General features: G+C 49.6%; 2 protein-coding genes across 13 annotated transcripts; both read left to right on the top strand.

The window, feature by feature from the left end:
* Positions 1-219: 219 nt before the first annotated feature.
* On the top strand, positions 220-10,424 carry HOXD3 (homeobox D3). 12 transcript variants are annotated; one of them, XR_011570719.1, is made up of 4 exons: positions 220-766; positions 2,867-6,976; positions 8,848-8,950; positions 9,850-10,424. XR_011570719.1 is itself a non-coding variant. In XM_019970386.2 (2 exons), the coding sequence occupies exons 1-2, from the start codon at positions 220-222 to the stop codon at positions 3,622-3,624; spliced, it is 1,305 nt and encodes a 434-aa protein (XP_019825945.2). In that variant the 3' UTR covers positions 3,625-10,424. The 12 variants fall into 12 exon arrangements, 1 of the variants encoding a protein (XP_019825945.2); XR_011570718.1 differs by having other exon boundaries at positions 9,396-10,424; XR_002181765.2 differs by having other exon boundaries at positions 2,867-3,923; positions 4,757-10,424.
* An 8,296-nt stretch (positions 10,425-18,720) lies between these two features.
* On the top strand, positions 18,721-20,904 carry HOXD1 (homeobox D1). Its single transcript, XM_019970372.2, has 2 exons — positions 18,721-19,469; positions 19,808-20,904. Exons 1-2 carry the CDS (start codon positions 18,836-18,838, stop codon positions 20,140-20,142), a joined length of 969 nt encoding a protein of 322 aa, XP_019825931.2. The 5' UTR covers positions 18,721-18,835; the 3' UTR covers positions 20,143-20,904.
* The last annotated feature ends 1,156 nt before the right edge of the window (positions 20,905-22,060 follow it).

The following is a 22,060-nucleotide window of genomic DNA, read 5'->3' as shown; positions in this document are numbered from 1 at the left end:
AATTGAACTTCATAAAAATCCCAGATCCTCCTACTATGAAGTGGGTGGGAAGCAGAGAGCCTGGGCTAGTCCTTCTGTATTGATTGGTCTTGCCAATGACAGTCCCTCTGGGACCTCTCACTTTTCTTCTTTGCAGGTTATCTGGAGCCTGGGGCTGCCCCAGCTCTCTCAGGATTTGGCAGACATTGGAGGTGGTGGTGAAGGAGACAGTGGTGGTCAATGTTATTTGAGCAGGGTCAGCAGGCCCCGGAGGTTCCTGAGTACACGATGCAGAAGGCTGCTTACTATGAGAACCCAGGACTCTTCGGAGGCTATGGCTACAGCAAAGCTGCTGACACTTACGGCTATAGTGCCCCTCATCAGCCTTATCCACCCCCTGCTGCTGCCAACTCCATGGACACTGATTACCCAGGCTCTGCCTGCTCCATCCAGAGCTCTGCGCCTCTCCGAGCCCCAGCCCATAAGGCGGCTGAACTCAATGGAAGCTGCATGAGGCCTGGCACTGGGAACAGCCAAGGTGGGGGTGGTGGCAGCCAGCCTCCAGGTCTGAACTCAGAGCAGCAGCCACCACAGCCCCCTCCACCGCCACCGCCACCAGCCCTGCCCCCATCCTCTCCCACCAACCCTGGAGGTGGAGTACCTGCCAAGAAGGCCAAAGGTGGGCCCAATGCTTCTGGCTCCTCAGCCACCATCAGCAAGCAGATCTTTCCCTGGATGAAAGAGTCCCGCCAGAACTCCAAGCAGAAGAACAGCTGTGCCACTGCAGGTAGCCCTCTGAGGGGCCTCATCTCTGGGCCTTCCCCCAGATTGACCCCAAGAAGCTAGCTCACCTAGGAATTAAGAGACTCAGGGCTGGACGTACAACTTTGGAGGCCATATGTGTAAACTCGCAATGCAGAAATTGTGGGGGTTTTTTTGGCCATACTGCATGGCTTTGAGGGATCTCAGTGCTCTGACTGGGGGCTGCAGGGATTGAACCCAGGCCATGGCAGTGAAAGTGCTGAATCCTAACCACTGGACCACCAGGGAGCTCCCTGTTCTTTCTTTTTAGTGTCTCTGGTTGTGGTCATATCCTTACAATGACAGGGTGCTGATGTCCACTCCAGGCTGCTGGCACCGCTGCTGGACATGTCTCATAGTTATTCATAGACAGCTCTTCCTTATACTGCCCTAATATCTGGACTGCTGGTCATAACTCAACTCCTTCCAGCCAATAGATCTTCAAAACTTGAAGATAGGTACTATGATCCCCAAGCCCAGGGGGTGATATAGCCCGTATCACATGAATCCCACTTCCTTAAATTAATAAGAACTAAAAGGCTATTGAACACTATGTTAAGAATCATGTTAAGTGCTTTATAAGCACTAATTTTCCAAAGAACGCTTTGAGGTAGGTATTAATAAGACATCCATTTTAACAGATAAGGAAAATGTTAGAGATGATAAGTCACTTGCCCAAGATAACTAAACTACCAAATGGCACACCTGGGGAATTCCCGGGTGGTTCAGTGATTAAAGACTGTGCACTTTGACTGCTGAAGGGCACAGGTTCAATCCCTGGCTGGGGAACTAAGATCCTGCAAGCTGAAAGGCACGGCCAACCCTTTCCTGCCCCAACAAAACAAAATAACATGTACAAAAAACAAAACCTCAAATGGCATATCTCAGGCCACTCCCACTCAATTCTCCCCCTCCCCAGGAAATCCCTAATGTGGAGGCTCATATCCTAGGGAAAGAGGCTGTACTCTGAAACAGGAGCAGCCTTGGGTTTTTTCCCTGGAAAGGGAGACTCTGGTGTTGAGAAAAATTTCCCTAGGTCCGTTTAGTCTGTGTGGAAGAAGAAGGGCAGGACCAGCAGCTCTGAGACCTTCTGCCACTCTCTGCTCAGCTTGCTTGATGCCTGAACTTTTCTGGCCTTGTGTTCTCTGATGCACTTTTTATCTTCAGGTAGATGAACTTGCTCCCAGGTCCAGGGCTAGCTTGAGGTGTAGTTAGCTGGGGATGTACTTAGTTTGTTATCAGATCTCTGGTTTGCCTGTTGCTCTTTGGGGCTGCTGCTCCTAGGGGGAAAGAGTCTTTAAGTCTTGTAAGCTCCTTCTCCTGCCCCTCCTTCCCAGCTGCAGGCCTAGGCCCTCCCTCCCAGGAGAAATCCATTTGTCTTCCTAGGGAGGGAGTGGACAAGCTGCTGAGAGGTGGCAGGGGTGGTGGAAACCACTGCTGAAGCTGCTGCTCCCAGCACTGTAATACTCAAAATATGCCCAGCCTGGCCTTGAATGCCCTAAAAATCTGGGGCCATATTTTCATGGTATGTCACCTCCCTGCATTTGAGTACTGGGCACATGGGTGCAATTGAGCTGGAGTGAGCTGCCAAGATTGCCACCCTCATTCCATGCTTGGGGTGCTTTGCCCAGGAGCCAGCCTCTGAGCAAGGTAGTTTGAGGCTGCCTCCAACATTCCCCCCACCTACCTTCCCAGCAGCAGTGGCTGGAAGGAGTGTTCAAAGTGAAGTCTGGCCCTTCTTTGACAGGGTGGGAAGCCTTACCAGCTGCTACTAGTCTCTCATTAAACTCCTCCTCAGCCTTGGGAACGGGATGATGGACTAGGCTGAAGGGGAAGGGGTGGGCTGAATGAGTTGGACTTCAGAAGGCAGATGGGAGTTTCAGGTGCCACTGATAGGTAGGCCTGGGGCCTTTGAGTTCTGGGAATCTCTTGGAATCTCACCGCTCTAACGCCCCTCCCTCGCTCCAGCCAGGATTAAAATGGGGCGGGGGGAGGAAGAGGAAGGAGTCAGGGAAGCACCCCTCTACGGCCCAGGGTGTCCCCACATCTCCTGCTCAGCGACCTCTCTCTCTCCCTCCTGGCCCAGGAGAGAGCTGCGAGGACAAGAGCCCGCCGGGCCCAGCGTCCAAGAGGGTGCGCACGGCGTACACAAGTGCACAGCTGGTGGAGCTGGAAAAGGAATTCCACTTCAACCGCTACTTGTGCCGGCCACGCCGCGTGGAGATGGCCAACCTGCTGAACCTCACCGAGCGGCAGATCAAGATCTGGTTCCAGAACCGGCGCATGAAGTACAAGAAGGACCAGAAGGCCAAGGGCATCCTGCACTCGCCGGCGGGTCAGTCTCCGGAGCGCAGCCCGCCGCTCGGCGGCGCCGCGGGCCACGTGGCCTACTCAGGGCAGCTGCCACCCGTGCCCGGCCTGGCCTACGACGCGCCCTCGCCGCCCGCCTTCGCCAAATCTCAGCCCAACATGTACGGCTTGGCCGCCTACACGGCGCCGCTCAGCAGCTGCTTGCCTCAGCAGAAGCGCTACGCGGCGCCCGAGTTCGAGCCCCACCCCATGGCGAGCAACGGCGGCGGCTTCGCCAGCGCCAACCTGCAGGGCAGCCCGGTGTACGTGGGCGGCAACTTCGTCGACTCCATGGCGCCCGCGTCCGGCCCCGTCTTCAACCTGGGCCACCTCTCGCACCCGTCTTCGGCCAGCGTGGACTACAGTTGCGCCGCGCAGATTCCAGGCAACCACCACCACGGACCGTGTGACCCTCATCCCACCTACACAGATCTCTCGGCCCACCACTCGTCTCAGGGACGCCTGCCCGAGGCCCCCAAACTGACGCATCTGTAGCGGCCGCCACCGGCCCGAACTCGCGGCGCGATTACCTCTTTGGCTTTGGTGGCGGGGGTGGCGGGCGGGGCCCGCGGGGCAGCTCGGTGACCCCCCACTCCCTCGCTCTGGCCCGGTCCGCTGCCTCCCGGTCTCTGGGTCAACAGCGGCCGAGGCGCAGGCGCCTGGGCCTTCTTTCCAGGCGCACCCTGTTTTGGGTGACTCGCCGTAAATCAGCCCTAAGGATTCTCCGCTGTTAAACCTCACAGTGCCACATACTGCGGACCGAGGGACTCTAATCTGGTAATGGTGTCCCGAAGGTAAGTCTGAGATCCATCGGCGGCGCGCCTCGCAGAGGGTCCGGGCCTAGCCCGCGTCTAGTTTAGTTGCGGAGACCTTAATTTATATGCTTCTTCCCGTCCCATAAGAATTGCATCGGACTCAACGATCTGTATTTATTATTTGAAGCGAGTCATTTCGTTTTCCTGATTATTTATCCTCGTCTTAATGTATTTATGTGTATATTCGTAGAGTTCTCCAGCCGAGTTTAGGAACGCGCTCCTAGGCCGCGGGGGGCCACATATCACCTCTTTAGTCCCCTTGGTCTGAACTAGTTGAGAGAGTAGTTTTGAACAGTTGTTAACCGTGGCTGGTGTTTGTAGTTGTAAAGGATTAAGACCGCAAATTGTCCTTCACGGGTAGAGTCAGGCGGCCCTATGGCGTGGCACGACACCCGTTATTCTTTTCCCAACAGCCACAGCCCTCGCCACAGTTTATTGATTTCAAATTGTCTGGTACTATTTGAACAAATATTTAGAATAAAAAATTTCTCAGTCGGAAGTGTATCTGTGTTAATCACGCACACTTGCAAGTAGATCACTCTGCCTTTTTCTTGTGCACAATCCCAGAGGAACCCCGCCCGGCGGCCCCCCCCCCCCCCCCCCCCCATAGGCTAACCCTGTGAAACATTGTTTCCACTTACTTGGAATCCTGTACACAAATTGGTTCTGGGGAATACTTGATTACTTTCTAGCTATTGACTTCAGAGGGTGCGATATCTGAAGATGCAAACCTAGAAATGTTCTGGGTGGGATGATCTGGGTAGGGTGTTTCTCTGCTGCCTGTTTTACTGTTTCTACCGCCCTCTTTCTAGATACAGATCCACCTTTTTAGGTTGCACTTACATTGGGGAGGCCAGAGCTCACTTTTCTGCATTAAGTACTTAACAAAACTTTGAAAGAAAACTGACAATCAAAGAAAAGATACAAGAGAAGTCATAAGAAGAATTGAACAATGAAAAAGCTAAGATGCAGAAAAAGAAACGATCATTTGAAGCCATGCACCTAAGCTTTTTCTGTCGGAAATGCCCTCACAATTTTTTCCTTATAGAAATCAGTGGTTCATTTCTAAAGAAAACAAACGTTCCCCACGATGTAAAGTAATAAAAGTTTCATTAATGGAACATAATAAGTATAAACACTTTGTTTACTCCTGTTTCTTTGTACAAAATGGGCAAAATGTCTTCGAGGATTTATAACCGTTTTGTAAATATTAGCGTGGTTTTAACTGGGGCGGACTGCTTACACGGGCTTGTCTAGGAGGAGGCACTCGGAGAACGCCTTCAGATAAGGTTCGATTCTTTTGTATTTCAGCAAAGTCGGCCCACGCATCTCTATTTGGTTTGACAAATAATGCAACTCCTACTACATCCCCGGTGACATGAGGTGAAATTTCTATTGTGTGGAAATCATTTAACTTCTAATCTTCTGGTGGAACAACAATCGTTTCTATTTGGATGTTTGTGTTTCGCTAAATAATGATGGCTCAAAATAATATTTAGTTTCCTTGTTCCTTTGTGCTGTTTTTAAAATGGCATGTTAGTTTGGGGGCGGGAGGGAATTATCCTTTTTGCTAAATTTCACTTTATCTGAGCAGGTTTAAAGTATACATGTTGTAGAAGTGTATCAAAAGAATAAATGACTTCAACCGAAGGGATATTTTACCCACGTTCAAGGCTTAAAATTGTTTTTCTATGAAATTTGCATCCATAGGCAGAATTTCTAATTGTCTTGTAAGAAATTATTTTTAAAGCTATTAGGGAAATCAAAGGAGAGCTTGCTGCCTTGCAGGGATTACAACCTTTCTTAACTGGCTAAATATTAAATAGATGAATTGTCAGGCTGTTTAGATTCAGCCCGGTTTTCCCCTCATCTCCTCTTCCTACCATAAATAATAATAAAAATACATAATGCATCACGGCTTCAGGCGTTTTCCAGCGCGGTGTGTTACCGCAGGAGTATCTGCTGAGTCTGCGGGTGTCTGCAAGGCCCCAAGTGTCATCTGCGGCTTAGGGTTTCATGGATTAGATTTTAAACGGTGTCTGGCCCAGTTGACATCAGCCTCCTCGCACGCTCAGGCTCCAAAGAATCGCGGGCTTGGGAGCTCCCTCTCCAAGCAGCTGCAGCTGCCCCAAAGCACCCCCTCGCTAGCAGAGTGGGAGTTCTCTCCCACCTCTGGAGAAAGGTTCCCCGAGGCTTCCGGGAGCGACTCGGATGGATGCGTTCCAGCCTCTGGCGTGAGCGTCATGTGATGACCACACTCGGTTGTTCAGGGCGCGAGTGGGGGCGGCGGCCAGTCTGGGAAGGCCCTTCCCGCGCGGCCGACAGCCAGGGCGAGAGCGGAGGCCGCGCACAGCCATTTAAAACTGCATGAATTATAAACAAGCCGCCTTGGCCTTCGCCATAAATTCTGCTCTTTTTGAGCCTGCAATTAGTGTTAGGAAGCACCGGAGTCTAAACACAACCAAACACCCTCTGAAGGGCCCAAGTGCCCGAGGTTGCAAAGCTTTATTTATTTCTCATTGCCACCCCCTCCGCGGCCCGAGGTTTGCGACCACAGTCTCCTCCTCCCCCGTCACCGCCGGCGGTACGCAGCCGGCTGGGTTCCCGCTCCGCGAGGGAAGGTCACAATAGCTGCTCTATCGGCGGAGGCGCCCGCCTCCCCCCTCTCGGGTCTCGGGAAGGCAGAGAAAGGACGGTGGGGGAGGGGAGCTCGGGCCGGCAATGGCGCCCCAGGCCCAGGCAGCTCCTTCTCCCGCGGAGGACCTGCAGCGGGAAGAGGCACGTCTGCAGCGGAAGGACACCGCCACTCCAGACCGAGGCTTCTTCCCGGGAGCGGCGCGCGGGCTCCGTGGGGAGCTCACCACGGTCTCGAGGAGGCTGCTCGCTGGCCCCTAGCCGCCGCGCGCTGCTGGATCGAGGGCGCCCGCAGCAGCGGGCCTTCCGGGAGCAGCGGCGCCATTGTGAGCGCGGCTTCCCACGGGCCCCGCGGCCGGGAAGCCGCACAAAGGCGGCAAGGCGTCCGACACCCGCAGGTGGGGAGGGGCCGGCCCAAGGGGAGGAAATGGCTCTTTGGCTCTGGTCGTGGCCGGCTCTGCCTTTTTTTCGCCCCCCTACTTAGACCCATTGGAGGGAGGTCTTATCAGGGAGGTTGTGGGCGATTCTCCTGGGACCTGAAGAAAGGGGTCAGGGCCCCAAGCCTAGGCCTATGGATGGGGGTGGAAGTCATTTGGGAGCCCCCTAGTCTGTCTTGCCAATCAAACCTGAATTAAAGCAGGGTTGAGATGAAGTGGCTGGAATGACCAGCTGCAGAATGAGAGCTGGGGGTGGGAAAAGATTTAGGGACAGGGAGAGCCTGCCCTGGCTACCAAGGAGAAACTCAGTACCCAGCCTGCACTGGAGTGAGAAAACCCTACTGAGTTAGCCAGGGGGATAGGGAAGTTGCAGAGGAAAGGTTGCAAGAAAGGGCGGTAACACACTCTACCTCCTGGCTTTCAGACCTCAGCCTTATCTAAGGACCTCACAGAGAAAAACCCTTCTCAGATGGAATCATTTGTTAACTATCCGTTTGTACCATTTCTTTGTACAGGCTTTCAAATAAGAGGGAGAGAATACAGAGCAAGTGCTTGCCCCTTGGTGCAACCTCAAGCCTAGTCCCTATCAGAGACACATCAGCCAAATTGGTTTCCCAGGCCCCAGAGGCTGCTAACCTTGCTGAAAAGCATTTTTTAAATTTGTATCTGTAAGGAGTATTTTAAACATGGTAATTAACCATACTAGTTACTCATCCCTCTCCCTCCCCCATTCTGTACCAGCCAACTGACCCTTGAGTGAAGTGGTCTTCTCAGCCAGCAGGCTTGAGCACCTAGGCTCCCCATCTGTTGAGGTTTTTCATTAAGGAGGGTGAAGAGGATGTGTGTGTGGGTGTATGTTTGAATAACAAAGGAGAAACCCAACATTCTAAAAAAGTGTTTCTCTACTTGACCTGGGGGAGCCAGAAGCCTGTTTACACTATGGATATTCAAAGGACAACCCAGGCCTGTTTTGACTTTATCCTGAGGATTAGTTGAAATTGTCTCCTGAAGTCAAGAATGGGTTAATCCCAGTTACAGAATCCAGGAAGGTCCTCTTCATCTGGCAACTCTTGGCATTACTCTGGTCCTTCTTTCAGAAACTGTAGGAAAAGAACAGGATGAACAGCAGTTCATATTAAGTAAATAAAAAGAGAAACAGAAGGCTCCAGTTCCCACAGGCCTATATAGCCTGATTACTTCAGGGCACTTGCAACTTTCTAGAGAGGGGATGTAGCTATGGCTTGGGTGAGTGGGCCTATCCCTTGACACTTCAAGCACAGGGAAGTGAGACTGAGTGGCCAGCTACACCCATAGCACCTCTGAGGACTGGCTCTCTTAGAGCTCTCTTGTAGAAGGTCTGGATGGAGAGAAAAAAGATAGGGTAGATGAATCCTGTGCATTTACTGCATTGGTTATGCTGGTGGTAGAGAAGATCATCACAGAGGATGAAATCTTAGTTATCACTGCTCCCTTGTCTCCTACTCCAGCTACAAAGCCCTTTATTTTGGGTGCCCAGAGTTGACCAAATGGATTTATACGCCTGGCCCAAAACCCATTCCTAAACATTTCACTCAGGTCTCATACTCACCTTGGCAAATTGGGAAAGTACAAAGATAATTCAGAGATCCATTTTCAGGCCAGACCCAGCGTTCTGAAGCACAGTAAACAAAAGGTTTCCACACACGAAGAACCAAGGTTAATGGATGTCCAGTCATTTGCAGTAGCAGAAGCAGGTGAAGGGTTCCCAGAAGATCAGCATGGTGGGAGATATTACAGAAGTCTTCTTGTCCCAGATCTTGTGGTAAAATCTCTTCTTCCTGCTCATCGCTCAGTCATGACTCTGCTACTCTATGGACTGTAGCCTCGCAGACTCCTCTGTCCATGGGATTTCCCAGGCAAGAATATTGGAGTGGGTTGCCATTTCCTCCTCCAGGGGTAAGTCTCTTGAATGGTTCCTATATCTAGTTGGGGTCATTTTATATGGAAGAATAATATCTGGAAAATCATGAGAATAGGATTTTAACATTAGTAAGAGCCCAAAGAGGAGATCTTAATTGAAACCAGGATGCATGGAGAACCCTGGTACAGAGGCAGTGTTTTAGGTGGGGAAGCCGGGCTAAAATCCGTCTAAGAGTGCCTGTTGGACCAAGGCCTTTTTGAAGGAGGCGATGAGAGTCCCTGACTTATGAGGAGACAGGGAGAAGGCCTTCTGATGGCTCTACTGGTAGGAAATCTGCCCTAAAATACCACACCCCTCCCCATCTCCACAAGGGCCTGAAGGCCAAATGACCGGGAAAGTGGATCGGTTGGGTTGAACTCCAGGCAGTGGCAGAGCCAGAACTGACCTCTTTCACCCGCGTCTGCTAACCCCTTGGGGCAGCAACGATGCCATCTCCGTCGCCGGCAAAAACACACAAAGGAGGCCCCCACCCAGGCTCGAACCTGGGGGCACACTGGAGAGAGGGCTGGCGTGGACCCCGAGTCGGAGAGCCTCCCACCCCCACGGGGAGCAATAGCTGCCGCCTCCCCGGGGCAGTGGGGCGGTCGCGCCGCACAAAGGCCGGCTCGGCTAGCGCCACGTGACGCGCGCTCGACCCGCTCTCCCGGCGGCGCGGCGGACGGCTGCGTGTTCCGACCCACCTGAACACTTTCCGAAAGACAAACGGTGAGTTAATCACCCAACCGGCTGGCGACCGCGTCCCCCTGGCCCGCGGGGAGGCCAGGGGAGGGGCTGGGGTGAAGGCCTGCTCTGCGTGTGTGTCTAGGCTGGGGGCGGGAGAGGTTAGTTCTATTAAGAGTTCATCAATCACCGGTGTGCACTTTTCGCTCGACAGCGGTTCCTCCTACTTCGGAGCAAGTCCGGGCCAGCTGGGATCCGACCAGAAACCGCAAGCGGAGGAGACGCGGGTACGCAGGCTGAGGGTAACGGAGGGCGCGACCTGCCGCCCCGCGCTCTGCCGCGCCAGGCCCGAGGGTAGCGCCTCCCGGTCCTCCCCGCGCCAGGGACGGCAGCCGCCCAGCAGCCCCGCCCGTGGGCCAGGCAGGGCGCCGGGTGCCCGGAGCGTCCCGGCCCCACCTCCACGCCCCACCTCCGCGCACTTCCCGCTTGCCCCAGTGACACCCTTCACCGCTGCTGTCCCCCCAGTAAGGGACAAACCCGTCTCTGAGGGCAGGACGAGAGAAAACCTCAATAGGTGGAAAGGTTCTTGCAAATACTTTTATTTAAGAGTTTTATAAAGGATGTCCCAAAGGATCAGAATTCAGGGGAGACGCTGAACGAGTTCTCTCATTGACCTTCAGGACTATTTCCTATTTGTATGGGAGGAAAGAGGTTAATAACCCCTGTTGAACTTGGAACTAAACTTGAATGCAATTTAAAATAACCATTAAAATACACTTAAAACACTAACCACAATGATATGCCTCTTCTCTTTTTTGTGATATGAGGGAAGGCTTGGAGTAGTTGTACTTTAGCTGTTGGGGGTTCATTTTAGAAACACCGTGAAGGAGCAGACTACAGCTGGGGGCGAGGGGCAGGCTTCAGGCAGAGCTGTTCACAGCAGGAAGGCCTGGGTGAGGGGGTGGGGAAGCACTCTTATACCCCTCTTGAGTGGCACCCGCTGTCCTTTCGGTCATAAATTCTAAGAGAGTTCTGGGCTACCCTCTCTTTTTAATTTCTGTTCTCAGTGATATGAGATGGGAAGTTTCTCAAGTTAGCATGTTGTCTCAGCCCACAGTAAAGAGCCCCTGGAGGACAGAAAGTCCCAGCTCTTGCCCTCTCCCCTCAGTCCTCTTCTCTCTCTCTCCTCTTGGGTGGCAATAGCTTGTTTCTGGAGAAATGTTCTACTATCATTTTCCTCAGATGGATGTAAGCTGAAGCCTTAAGACCTCCACAGTGTCCTGAACTCCTCCAGCAGTTAAAATACTGAACCTCTTGTTCTTGGTTCAGAGTCTTCTCTCTTCAGCAGTGCCTACTGAACAGTTCCTACGTGTACTGTGCTGAGCTCTGGGATATAAAAATTGAGTCACTAATGGTGTATGCCCTTCAGTCTGCTGGGGTAGAAAAAGAATCCTAAGATTAGTATGACAGATGCTATAACAGAGGTGTGGCCAAAATGTTCCTGGAATAAAGGATCATAGTGTCAAAAAAGGCTTCTCAGAAGAGGTGAATTTGGGTTCCTGAAGTATAGGAATTTTTTAGGCCCAAGAAGGAGTGATCTACCAGGTGGAGAGAGCAACACATACTAAAGCAGGGAGGGAAGAAAGAGCAAGGTATGGACCTATAACAAGGAGAGGAGCTCGGAGTGAGGCATCTGGCTGGACAGAGAGGCTGTGTAAGGGCCATGGAAGGGCATCTGGACTTAACATGTAGGCAAGGGAGAGCCACTAAAGGTCTTAAGCTGGGACATGCGGACATTTGTTATCTATATTTGGAAAGCTGACTCTAGGGGGTACTGTGTCTGATGGGAGAAAGGAGAGATAGGAAGCGGGAAGAACAAAGAAGGAGGCTGCTGCCATAATCCAGCCTAGAGAGGGAGAAACTTAATAAGGATGAAGAGGAGAGGCATTTAGGAGGAAGAATTCAGAGGACTTGGTGATCAATTGGATTAGTGAAAGAGGAGTTGTGGATGCTAATCCCTAGGTTTTGATTTTGACAGCCTAAGCAGATAGTCAGTTATCCACCAAAATGAACAGTGGAGTGGGAAGGGAAGACTGCAGGAGAAATGAATGAGTTCAGGTTTAGGTCTCTGTTCATTGGTTTCTGCTTTGCTAACTGATGCACTGTGTGACCCTAAGATATTCACCTAATCTTTCTGGCCTTCACTTTCATCATCAACGAACCAGTCAATAAAGAGATCCACGGGTTTATCATTAGTAAAGCAGTGTGCCACATGTGTGCACTCCCAAGCTTAGGAATTATCTTTATCAGGTCTACAAAAAGCTAAAATCTAGGGAAAACATCCTCTTACCCACCCCCATGCTGATCAATACTTAGATCCTGGGTGGCCAGTGAGAAATAAGTCTCAGGGAAATTAAAAACAACACCCTACTGCTTCCCAGATAGTGAATTCAAGCTAATGCTTAGGACTGGGTCAGATCAGATTGCTAATCAGAGTCCCTCAGCTTCCAGAGGGTATTCTCCAGGGGAACATGCAGAAATGTGGTCTTGGTATCAGACCACTAAAGAGGGGGCCTCTAAGAGATGTCTGAAAGCTTCTGTGCTTTTTTATACCATGTGTCTTTCAGGGAATGCTTGCAGCCACCCATCCTCTTTAAATCTTAGGCTTCCTTGTGTTACAGTGTTGTATAGGAAAGTGCTGAACATCTGACCCTAGCCATTTACATTGAAGGTGACTGCAGTAAGTTGTTTCTTTTTTCTGTGTCAGTATTAGCATTTGTAAAATAGAATTATAATAGGATCAGGTAAGATAAAGAAGAATGACATTTTTGGAGGTGCTATAAGGGTATTATCTTTCACTTATCAGATTGGCAAAAATTTTTAAAAATCTTTAATATCCCACTGACTTGTCAAAGGTATGAGGAAACAAGAATTCTCATATGTTGCTGTAGAAGTATAAATTGATGCACTTCTAAAGAGAGTGATTTAGCAATATATAGAAACATTGCCAGTGCACATATATTAGATTAAGTAATTTCAAGTCTAGGAATTTTTTCTAATAGGCAAAATGTTGAGCATGTGTTTGTAATACCAAAATGAAAATAAAGCAATGCCCACTAATAAGGGACTAGCTAAATGAATTGTGGTAGATGTATACAGTAGAACAGCATAAAGGTGTAAAAAAGGAGAAAGAAAGGATCTTCAAGATATAATAGGGGGGAAGCATGGTGCTGAAGAGTCTTGTAATATGTTATCATTTATGTAAAAATGTGGGGAGATATATCTCTAACTAGATATTTATCTATCTATACTTGTGAAGTAGAAAGTATTTCTGGAAAGATATAAAATTGGTGAAGAAACTCAAAATTGGTATTCATGTGAAGGAGAACTAGGCGCCTGGGGACAGCGGTGGGAGAAAGAAAGGGTACCCTTTTGTACCCTTTGAATCTTGAATCATATAAATTTAAACTTAATAGCTACAATAAAGATAAAGGAGGAAAAAAAATCAGCATAATTTTTTTTTTTTGGCCATACCACCTGGCATGTGGGACCTTCCCTGCCTCTCTGCTCCCCCTGGCCAGGGATCAAACCCAAGACCCCTGCAGTGGAAGCATGGGGTCTTCACCACTGGGCTGCCAGGAAAGTCCCAAAGATCAGTATAACTGACATGGGTGTGCTTTTGCATGTTCACACATATCTTTATTTGTACTTGCCTATCCAACTACATTAACCTAAGGATACCTCTTGTTTTATTTTCAGGACCCTGGTGTCTATCAGTTGAACAGGAAATGAGGTGATCCTTTACATTCATGGAGGGTGTAGGGACCTAGGCTCAGTTCTGCCCTTTCTAGCTGGAGCAGCTCAAGGTGGGGCCTCAGAAGTCTAGGGCACAGGTTTAGCAAACAAATGGCAATGGGAGGGCAGTCCTCCCAGTCAGCCCGCTGGCTGTGTGGTCTCCTTGAGCACTGCTCAGCTGCTCAGCATGGAGGTCGTCACTGTGTAGCCGAATGGCTGCCTGACTCTCTGCTCCTGGCAGACTAGAGATGCAGGAAACCGCAGTGGCCACCCTCATCTTTTGCAGGATGGCTTTGTCTTTTAACTTCTGAGTAAATAAAGTAGCTTCCTCACTAAAATGAGGGGTTTGATGTCACTTCTCTCTCTGAGGAGTCTTCTAGCATTGACATTCTATGCTGCGAAAGGTCAATCTTTAGCCACAGTAAGAGTTACACCTTAGGCCAAGGGATGGTGGCCCACTTTGGATCCTGAGAGCTTAAATGCTCATTCCAGACCATTTGGGAGAGATGGAAGGAAATGAGAGCTGGCTTCTCTCTCTTAAGACCCCCATTCTTACTCCTTCCTTCTTCCCATTGCCTCAGAACCACTCAGCTCCCTCTGAAGGGATTTCGAGTGACAAATCCCTTTCTTTCACTTCCTACTCCACTGTATTCTCAAAGTCAAGTTAGGGAAGTGGCAAGAAGTGAGCTGGATCTCTTCAAAGCACTATTTTGTCAGCAAAACTTGGGATGCTCCTACTGACTACCTTTTAAGGACATTTTCTGGAACTTCAGTCTAGTTAGACTTAAGTTTGATCTTGACATTGATCTCTCCTCCTCTACCTCCCAATAGGCTTCTGGATAATATTCAGGTATAATCCTGCTCCATTTAGGCATGAGCTCTCATCATGCTGGTCAAGACTTACCCGGTCTCCCCACACTGCCCCCTACCCCAGCTCCTAAAGCAGACATTTTCAAAGTGTGGTTCTTAAGAATACTGCTTTAGAATCATTCGACAGATTTATTAAAAAGAAAGACTCCTGAGTCAGACCTATGGGATTAGAAGCTCAGTGGGGGTGGGGGAAGGCTAAGGAAACTGCACATTTATTTTTGAAACTGCACATTTAAACCAGCTTCTCTGGTGATTCCTACCCACCTGAAGTGGTGCTAGGAGCCAGTAATCTAAGGATATCCTTTAGCCAACATTGGTAATGGTGAAGACACACCGTTCTGTCCATTTTCATTTCTGCCCAGCAAACATTTCTTGAATGCCTCCCATATGCCAGGGATGGGCTTGACTCACAAGCCTTTAACAAAGCTCTAGGAAAAGTCACAGCACACTAGATTCTTTTCCTCAGGGAGGGTCATGGTATCAGACTTCTGACAAGCTTTGAATTCTTGTCTTTAGGATCCTGTTCATCTCTACCCCTATCTTGGGATAGAAAGATGCTGCAGAGAACTACAAATCTTGCTTAAGAGAAAAGACAACCCCACTTTTTATCCCAATAAGCAAGAGCCTTTCTGTCCTTTGGGACTGTGGAGCTAAGAGTTTGCCTGTGCTCAAGCATCACTGGGCTTCCAAGGTGGCACTAGTGGTAAAGAACCCACCTGTCAATGCAGAAGTGGGTTTGATCCCTGGGTTGGGAAGATCCTTTGGAGGAGGGCATGGTAACCCACTTCAGTACTCTTGCCTGGAGAATCCCATGTTCGGAGGAGCCTGGGGGCTATGGTCCATAGGGTTGCAAAGAGTCGCACAGGATTGAAACAATTTAGCAAGCACCCAGGCATCTTAAAGGGATAACACAATGGGGCTTGTGGAGAAGGACTGTAAGAGGCTTTTCAGGAACAACTATAAACACACTGAAGACTAGACTGCCAGCCTCCACTGCTCTGTCTGCAGAAAAGAAGCTTGTTGTTTGAATGGTAGAGAGAAAGGTAGTGGAGGGGGGTGGTTGGGGGTGACTGCTGTGGTGAGTAGGATGGGAGAGATTTCAAAGCATTCCTACATCAAACACAACCTGGCAGTCAGGCCCCTAGGCTGCCACCTCCTGCTGAGAACTCACAGCACCAGGACCCAGCAGGGCAAGTGACCCTTGGGAACAAGCAATAAAATCCTTAAGATGTTTCTCCTATACCCTGTGAACTTCTAGGAGACAAACTTTAAAGGTACTAAAAATATCCATATTCATATCTTTATATACACAATTGCCCCAATAATACCTTCCAACATCTCCTTAGAAAATTATAGATTCAGATTTTCCTAGAGTAGATTTATAGCATAGCTAACGTGTCAAAAATGAATCCCTTATTCCTTTGGTTTAAGAATATCTTTTTTATTAGCCTAATCCTCCCCTAACAAAAAGTTCTTACACAGTAAGTCTTTGGCAAATGTTTATTGAATCTGAGTCTGAGATAACCAAACTCTTGACTTTCATCCTGAGCAAGTCAGAACAGCCCAGGAGTGGAGATGGCAACTCTGAGCCCCAAGGTGTAGTATATGCCAAAGGCTGGGAGAGTAAAGGGAGTAGAGAGAAGGAGGAACAGAATGTAGCTCTTTGCATGCAGTTATCAGGGACCTGTTACTGGATCTGAACAAATAATGAAAACCCCACCTACTCACTCTCTTCCACAGTTGTTAAAATAACACACTTTTAAAAATCTAATTTTTAGATTATTAATTTTAGATGTCCCTTTCAGGATGTTTTCTTCCCTTGGCAAAGCTCAATCTCCCAAATTTTGCTTCAGGGAAATAGCATGTGCAGCTCAGGGGTGCAACAAAGTCAGTGTTTAACTGAGACATGCAGGACCCAACCTTTGTTCCAAATGCTTAGCAGCAAAAACCCGGTCTTTGTTGAAATGACGGTTGCCAAGGCATCTAGGCTGGCTGTTTTTCCTGAAACCTTAGAGAAAAGGTACTTAATTTGATAGGTTTTGGCCATATTTGCTAGACACTGGTTTTCTGTCCTCCACCTGGGTTGCAGAGGGCTGGAGGTCTTTCTCTAGAGAAATTGACAGGGCCGCCCTTCCTTCTTGACCCTCTTGGGCCTCTTGACTTAGGAGCTGTGATCAGATGAGTACCATCTGAGACTGGGTCTTCTAGTTTTGAGACAGGAGTGTGAGAGCTGAGACATTATGCTGGTAAAAACTGGTAAAAATTGAAGTCTAGCCAGTGAGGGGTTAAGGGACATTGTGACCTATTGATACTTTTGCATTAAGGGTACAGAAGGAGGACAATGAAGAAATGCCTATGTATATGAAGCCCGAGTTAGTTCCAAAGAGGTCTATTATTTCCCAGCCAAGGTGCTAGAGAAGAGCCTTAATTTTTTCTTTTTAAAAACTATTTCGAAAATAAAAGCTATTTAAAGGACCTTTGCTGTGTGACTGGCTACAGGAGATAATTGAAGTAGCAATATCAAGCTTGAAGGGTTATTTTCCAGCCCAGAATTTTATTTCCCAGCGAAATCCAAGAACTTCAGCAGTGAAGGAATCCTAGACCTCTTCAGCTTTGTGCTCATTCCTTGGTGTCTATCTACCCTCTACCTATCCCCTCCCCTCTTAGCTGCCTCAACTTCAGCCTCACCACTGTGGTTAACACTGTTTATTCACAAGTTCACATCCCTGTAAGGAACTGGCTCCCTGGACTGTAACCACTCCTATTTTCCAGACTTCCTCAGAGTGGAATTTTAGGCAAGGGCTCAATAGCTCTTTCAGGACAAGTGGATCAGTAAAACAATAATAAAACCTCGGTCACCGTAACTCAGAGGCTATAACAGATCAAGTTCTTAAGAGCACTTGAAAAAGCCAAGAGTAGGCTCTTTATTCACACAGAGTTTTAGGAAACCACCCTCTTTCATTACTGCTGTGTGTAAATAACATCTATTTATTTATTTAACTTGTTTCTTTTCCTAGAGCCCCAAAGAAGGAAACATTAAAAAAAAATGTTCAAGGAAGTTGGAAAGTTTGTGAGCGTAAAGCTTTGTAGCTCTTCTACCCCCCATTTCCTGTGCCAATTGCACTTTTATTTCCCGTCTCTCTACACTCAGTAAACAAAACCATATTATCAAGGGAAAGACGTGAGCCCATTAACATTGTGAGCCCTCAGATTTCACTCGCAAGAGACGACGCAGCACTTATCCGATGGAACAGAAGCTTTAATTGCTTAGAGGCACAAGCCCGTCCAAACCTCTTAGACCTGACGGGTCCCTGAGAAGCTTTGCGCCCTGGAGCCAAAGTACCTCTAAAAAAGCGGGCGCAGCACGGGTGAGAGCCAACCTCCCAGACAGGAGCACAGCGAGCGACTCATCCCAACGGCAGATTCTGTCTTTTACAAACTAGTCCACGAGGATAATCTGCTAAACGTCCCACAGGCAGAAACTTTATCTTCTGTCCAAATCAAAATCCGCACTCTTAACACTCGCTTCTCGTGCACCACAAATGGGAGCAGTGGAAGAAGCTGCGAAGTAACGTGAAAATCTAGCCTAGAAGTGAAGATTTTGTGCCGTCCCAGCTACACAGCACCTACAGCATAAAATTTATATCCCAAAAATCGGGGGTGAGGGGAAAAGGAAAATTAAACGTCTACTCCAGGTTTGTGTGCTTAGTCGCTAAGTCGTGTCCGACTCTTTTCGACCCCAAGGACTGTAACTCGGCAGGTTCCTCTGCCCATGGGGATTCTCCAAGCAAGAATACTGGAGTGGGTTGCCATGCCCTCCGCCAGGGGATCTGCCCAACCCAGGGATCGAACCCAGGTCTCACGCGTTGGAGGCGGATTCTTTACCGTCTGAGCACCAGAGATACCACCAGTGCCAAGAATACTGAAAGCACATAGGGTTCAGAGAAAAAGGGAAGAGAAATCACTTTACCTTCCCTGGAGGAAGCTAGGAAGGGGTTCCGTAGGGCCTTTTAACCCTTCCCACACTGCAGCGACCACCATCCACACTCGAGGGGCTAGCACCCACGGTGTAGAAGAACAGGCTCTCCCCCTCTCCATTCTCTCCTCCTCCACCGAGCGGCCCTTTCTGCTTCTCTGCCTCTAACCTGTCCAATACCTGTCCGGGAAGCGGGCGTTTAGCGCTCACGCCCCGCCGTTAGCCAAGCAGCCCCAGGGCCAGAAGGCTGTCCCCTGGGCCGGGTTGGGGCGCGGGGCGGCGGCCTCCCGCCTGTGTGGCAAAGTTGGTGGCCGGGCAGGCTCGTGGAGCCGCGCGCCAGTCGGGACCCGGGCCGTGCGGGGACGGCGCCCATTGGCCGGCCGGCGCCACGTGGCCACCCCGCCTCTATATTAGGCCACTATTTACCCCCGGCTGGCTCGCCATGGCTCGGCGAGGGCAGGTCGGCTAGACAGGGGAGGTGGAGCGGCGCAGAGCGCGGCGGTCCTGCGGACCCCACACCCAGGCCCGGCCGGCGCGCTCCGGTGGGTGGGCCGGAACCATGAGCTCCTACCTCGACTACGTGTCGTGCGGCCGGGACGGCGGCGACTTGCTGAGCTTCGCATCCAAGTTCTGTCGCGCCGACGCCCGGCCCGTGGTCCTGCAGCCCGCCTTCCCCCTGGGCAGCGGCGACGGCGCGTTCGTTAGCTGCCTGCCCCTGGCCGCGGCGCGAGCGGTGCCCTCGCCCCCGGCCGCACCGGCGCAGCCTCCGGGGCCTGCCGCGCCCGCGTACGCGCCGTGCCCCCTAGAGGGGGCCTACGAGCCAGGCGCCGCACCTGTCCAGGCCGGGGGCGAGGACTACGGCCTCCCGGGGTCCGCGCCCGCGTACGATTTACCGTGCGCGCTCGGGCGGCCGGCAGACGACAGCGGGGCGCACGTCCATTACGCCACCTCGGCTGTCTTCTCTGGAGGCGGCTCCTTCCTCCTCAGTGGCCAGGTGGATTACGCGGCCTTCGGCGAGCCGGGCCCCTTTTCGGCGTGTCTCAAAGAGCCGACCGACGGCCACTCTGGGGCCTTTCAGACCGCGTCCCCCGCTCCCGGCGTCTACCCCAAGTGTGCGTCCCCAGCCTCCGGCCTCCCTGCCGCCTTCAGCACGTTCGAGTGGATGAAAGTGAAGAGGAACGCCCCGAAGAAAAGTAAGTACTTGGGCCTTGGACGGACGGACGCGACTGGGGTTGGGGATCGAGCCTGCCCAGCGGAACTGAGCCGAGGGTGCGCTGCAGCGGTCCCCGTGGACGGCGGTTTGGGTCTTATGGGGAACACGCGGCCCCAGGCATTATTAAACCAGGCGAATTGCATTGAGCGTGCCCCGAATGCCAGGGGTTGAGAAAATTGCGGGAAGGAGCGCTCCGTGAAGCTTTTCTTTTGGCACAGGGCCGTTCAGTAACTGATTCTAGTGTGGCCCCAAAGCTCTCCCAAGTCGCGTCTCCGTGTCATCTCGCCACGCTGACAACGCCCTGTCTTTACATTGCAGGCAAATTCGCGGAGTATGGAGCCGCCACCCCCTCCAGCGCGATCCGCACGAATTTCAGCACCAAGCAACTGACAGAACTGGAGAAGGAGTTTCATTTTAATAAGTACTTAACTCGGGCCCGACGCATCGAGATAGCCAACTCATTGCAACTGAATGACACCCAAGTCAAAATCTGGTTCCAGAACCGCAGGATGAAACAGAAGAAAAGGGAACGGGAAGGGCTTCTGCCATCGGCCACCCCCGTGGCTTCCTTCCAGCTTCCCATCTCAGGAACGAGCCCTGCCAAGTCTGGCAAGAACCCGGGGAGCCCCTCTCAGGCCCAGGAACCATCCTGAGGTTTAGTCACGTCGCTGATGAACTGTGGGCTGCAGAACTCTTGGGCCACCCCACCCTTCTCTGGACTTATTAGCTCAGTTTGGAATGGAGGTGGGCATGGTGGAAATAAGAGCAGTTTCACTTGGGAGAGGAAATACCTTGGTGGCTTCTGAGTTCCGGGCTGTGGGTGTACAGATGTTAATTTGAAGTCTCTAAAGCCACTCATCTGTGTATTGTGTCTTATCAGGGAAAAGATGCCCAGCCGCCAGCCCAGCCCTACTGCTATGTTGCCTAACTCAGTCATATGCAGTTTTCCGTGCAGAGTGGCAGAGCATTCCTTGCTAACTGCCAACCCCGTGATGTGCTCAGAAGAGCATCTACCCAAAGTTTTATCTGGTTTTAATTTAAAAGACAAGGCTACATGTATTCAGCTTCTGATGACCAAAGCTAGTTATACTTAAGGCCTCCTTGGTGTATAAGCTGCTTCAACCGTGATCCTCACATTTGCACTAGTTTTTTTTCCCCCTTAAAAAGCAGTTTCTACCTCTCCAGGTGCCTAAGTGAAGATACAATCTCTGTTTAGTTAGTAGCTAAACAAATGCACAGGGTGGATAAAGACCCTGAACTATACCTTGACACCAGTTACTCAAACTTGAATGTAAATATATACAGTATGTATATTTTTAAAGAAGTTTGCTTGTAGTGAACTTACATATGGCATTTAATGTCAGCATGTAAATGGTTTGAACTTTTTTTGGTAATAAAAATGACAGAATGTGTCACTTTCTGCTTTTCCTTATACTCCTTTATTTTGATGATCTTTCTTTAAAGCTGACTCAGTTTCTTCTATTTGGAATTCTGCTATGGAAATTTGTTAGGCTGGTAACTTTAAAAAAGAACACTTCTTAAAAGCTGTTTATGCAAACTAGTTAGGGACAATTATCTGAGTAGTTAAACGGAGGAAAAAATCTAACTCTGCTCAATATACCGAGTAACTATAGAAGTATTTCCTTACCTTAAGTGCCCAGGTTTTAGGGTGAATATGTGGACTGCACATTAAGTTTAGATGTCCACTGTGGGGATGATGTATAGCTAAGGAGACACTGAAGAGACATCTCCTTGTCCTATTGTCTTCTGCTTTCACAAAAGGAAGAAGAAAGACAACTTGAAGACTTTGTTAGTTGGTCAGTGTTCTCTGAGAAAGGCAGCTGCACATGGAAAAGTCTCAGTGGCTGAATTCCCATTTTCAAAGTCAAGAATTACAGAGGAGGCTGGGAGAGGCCAGTACAGTAGTCAAACTTTCCACTTCCTGTAACCTAGACTTTGTGTTAAAACTAATAAGAACATAGAGGTACTTATGTTTTTTTTCTGGTTTTTTTTTTAATGATATATTTTCAAATGAATTTTTTTGAAGGAGCACCCCAGACACAAAATAATTTGAAAGTTGGCGAGAAGGTATGTGATTTTAAAAAAGCCTCTAACGTTATTTCCATCCAGCCCCCCAGTTCCCATCTAAAAGCATCCATTGTTGAACAGGCTGTTATGTAACCAAACACAATATTACTTGAAAAACTCTGGTGTTAAAAACAAGCGGATACTTGGGACAGTTGTGTGGGGAGGAGGGGCAGTTCATTTTCCTCACTTCATAAGTTATAGACATATCTTAAGTCTCTATCTAGTTTGACTGAAAGGCTTAAAGGCCCGTAATAATCAGCTAAGAGGATCAGCTCTCCTTTTAGCTGAATTTCTAGATTCTAGTGTAGTACTTAAAACCAATAATTCAGAAGTCCAATAATTGTGGAGAAATACTTTCTCTATAAAACAATAGTGTCATTGTCTTAGAAAATTGAAATTACACTTAAATTCCTGTCCATTGGACCCAAAGTTTGATGGAGTTGAAGAAATAAAATGAGCAACAAACTCAGCCGATTATGAGGA

The sequence above is a fragment of the Bos indicus genome, chromosome 2 (assembly GCF_029378745.1).
Source record: "Bos indicus isolate NIAB-ARS_2022 breed Sahiwal x Tharparkar chromosome 2, NIAB-ARS_B.indTharparkar_mat_pri_1.0, whole genome shotgun sequence".
In the NCBI taxonomy this organism is placed as follows: Eukaryota; Metazoa; Chordata; class Mammalia; order Artiodactyla; family Bovidae; genus Bos; species Bos indicus.
The sequence above is the reverse complement of the archived record's forward strand: the minus strand, read 5'-3'. Positions and strand labels throughout refer to the sequence as shown.

Excerpts from the sequence above, each read along its gene's own strand:
- HOXD3 (XM_019970386.2), top strand. The coding sequence starts at position 220 with ATGTTATTTGAGCAGGGTCAGCAGGCCCCGGAGGTTCCTGAGTACACG. Across the intron at positions 767-2,866 it reads GAACAGCTGTGCCACTGCAG|GAGAGAGCTGCGAGGACAAG; the intron begins GTAGCCCTCTGA and ends CTCCTGGCCCAG.
- HOXD1 (XM_019970372.2), top strand. The coding sequence starts at position 18,836 with ATGAGCTCCTACCTCGACTACGTGTCGTGCGGCCGGGACGGCGGCGAC. Across the intron at positions 19,470-19,807 it reads GAGGAACGCCCCGAAGAAAA|GCAAATTCGCGGAGTATGGA; the intron begins GTAAGTACTTGG and ends TTTACATTGCAG.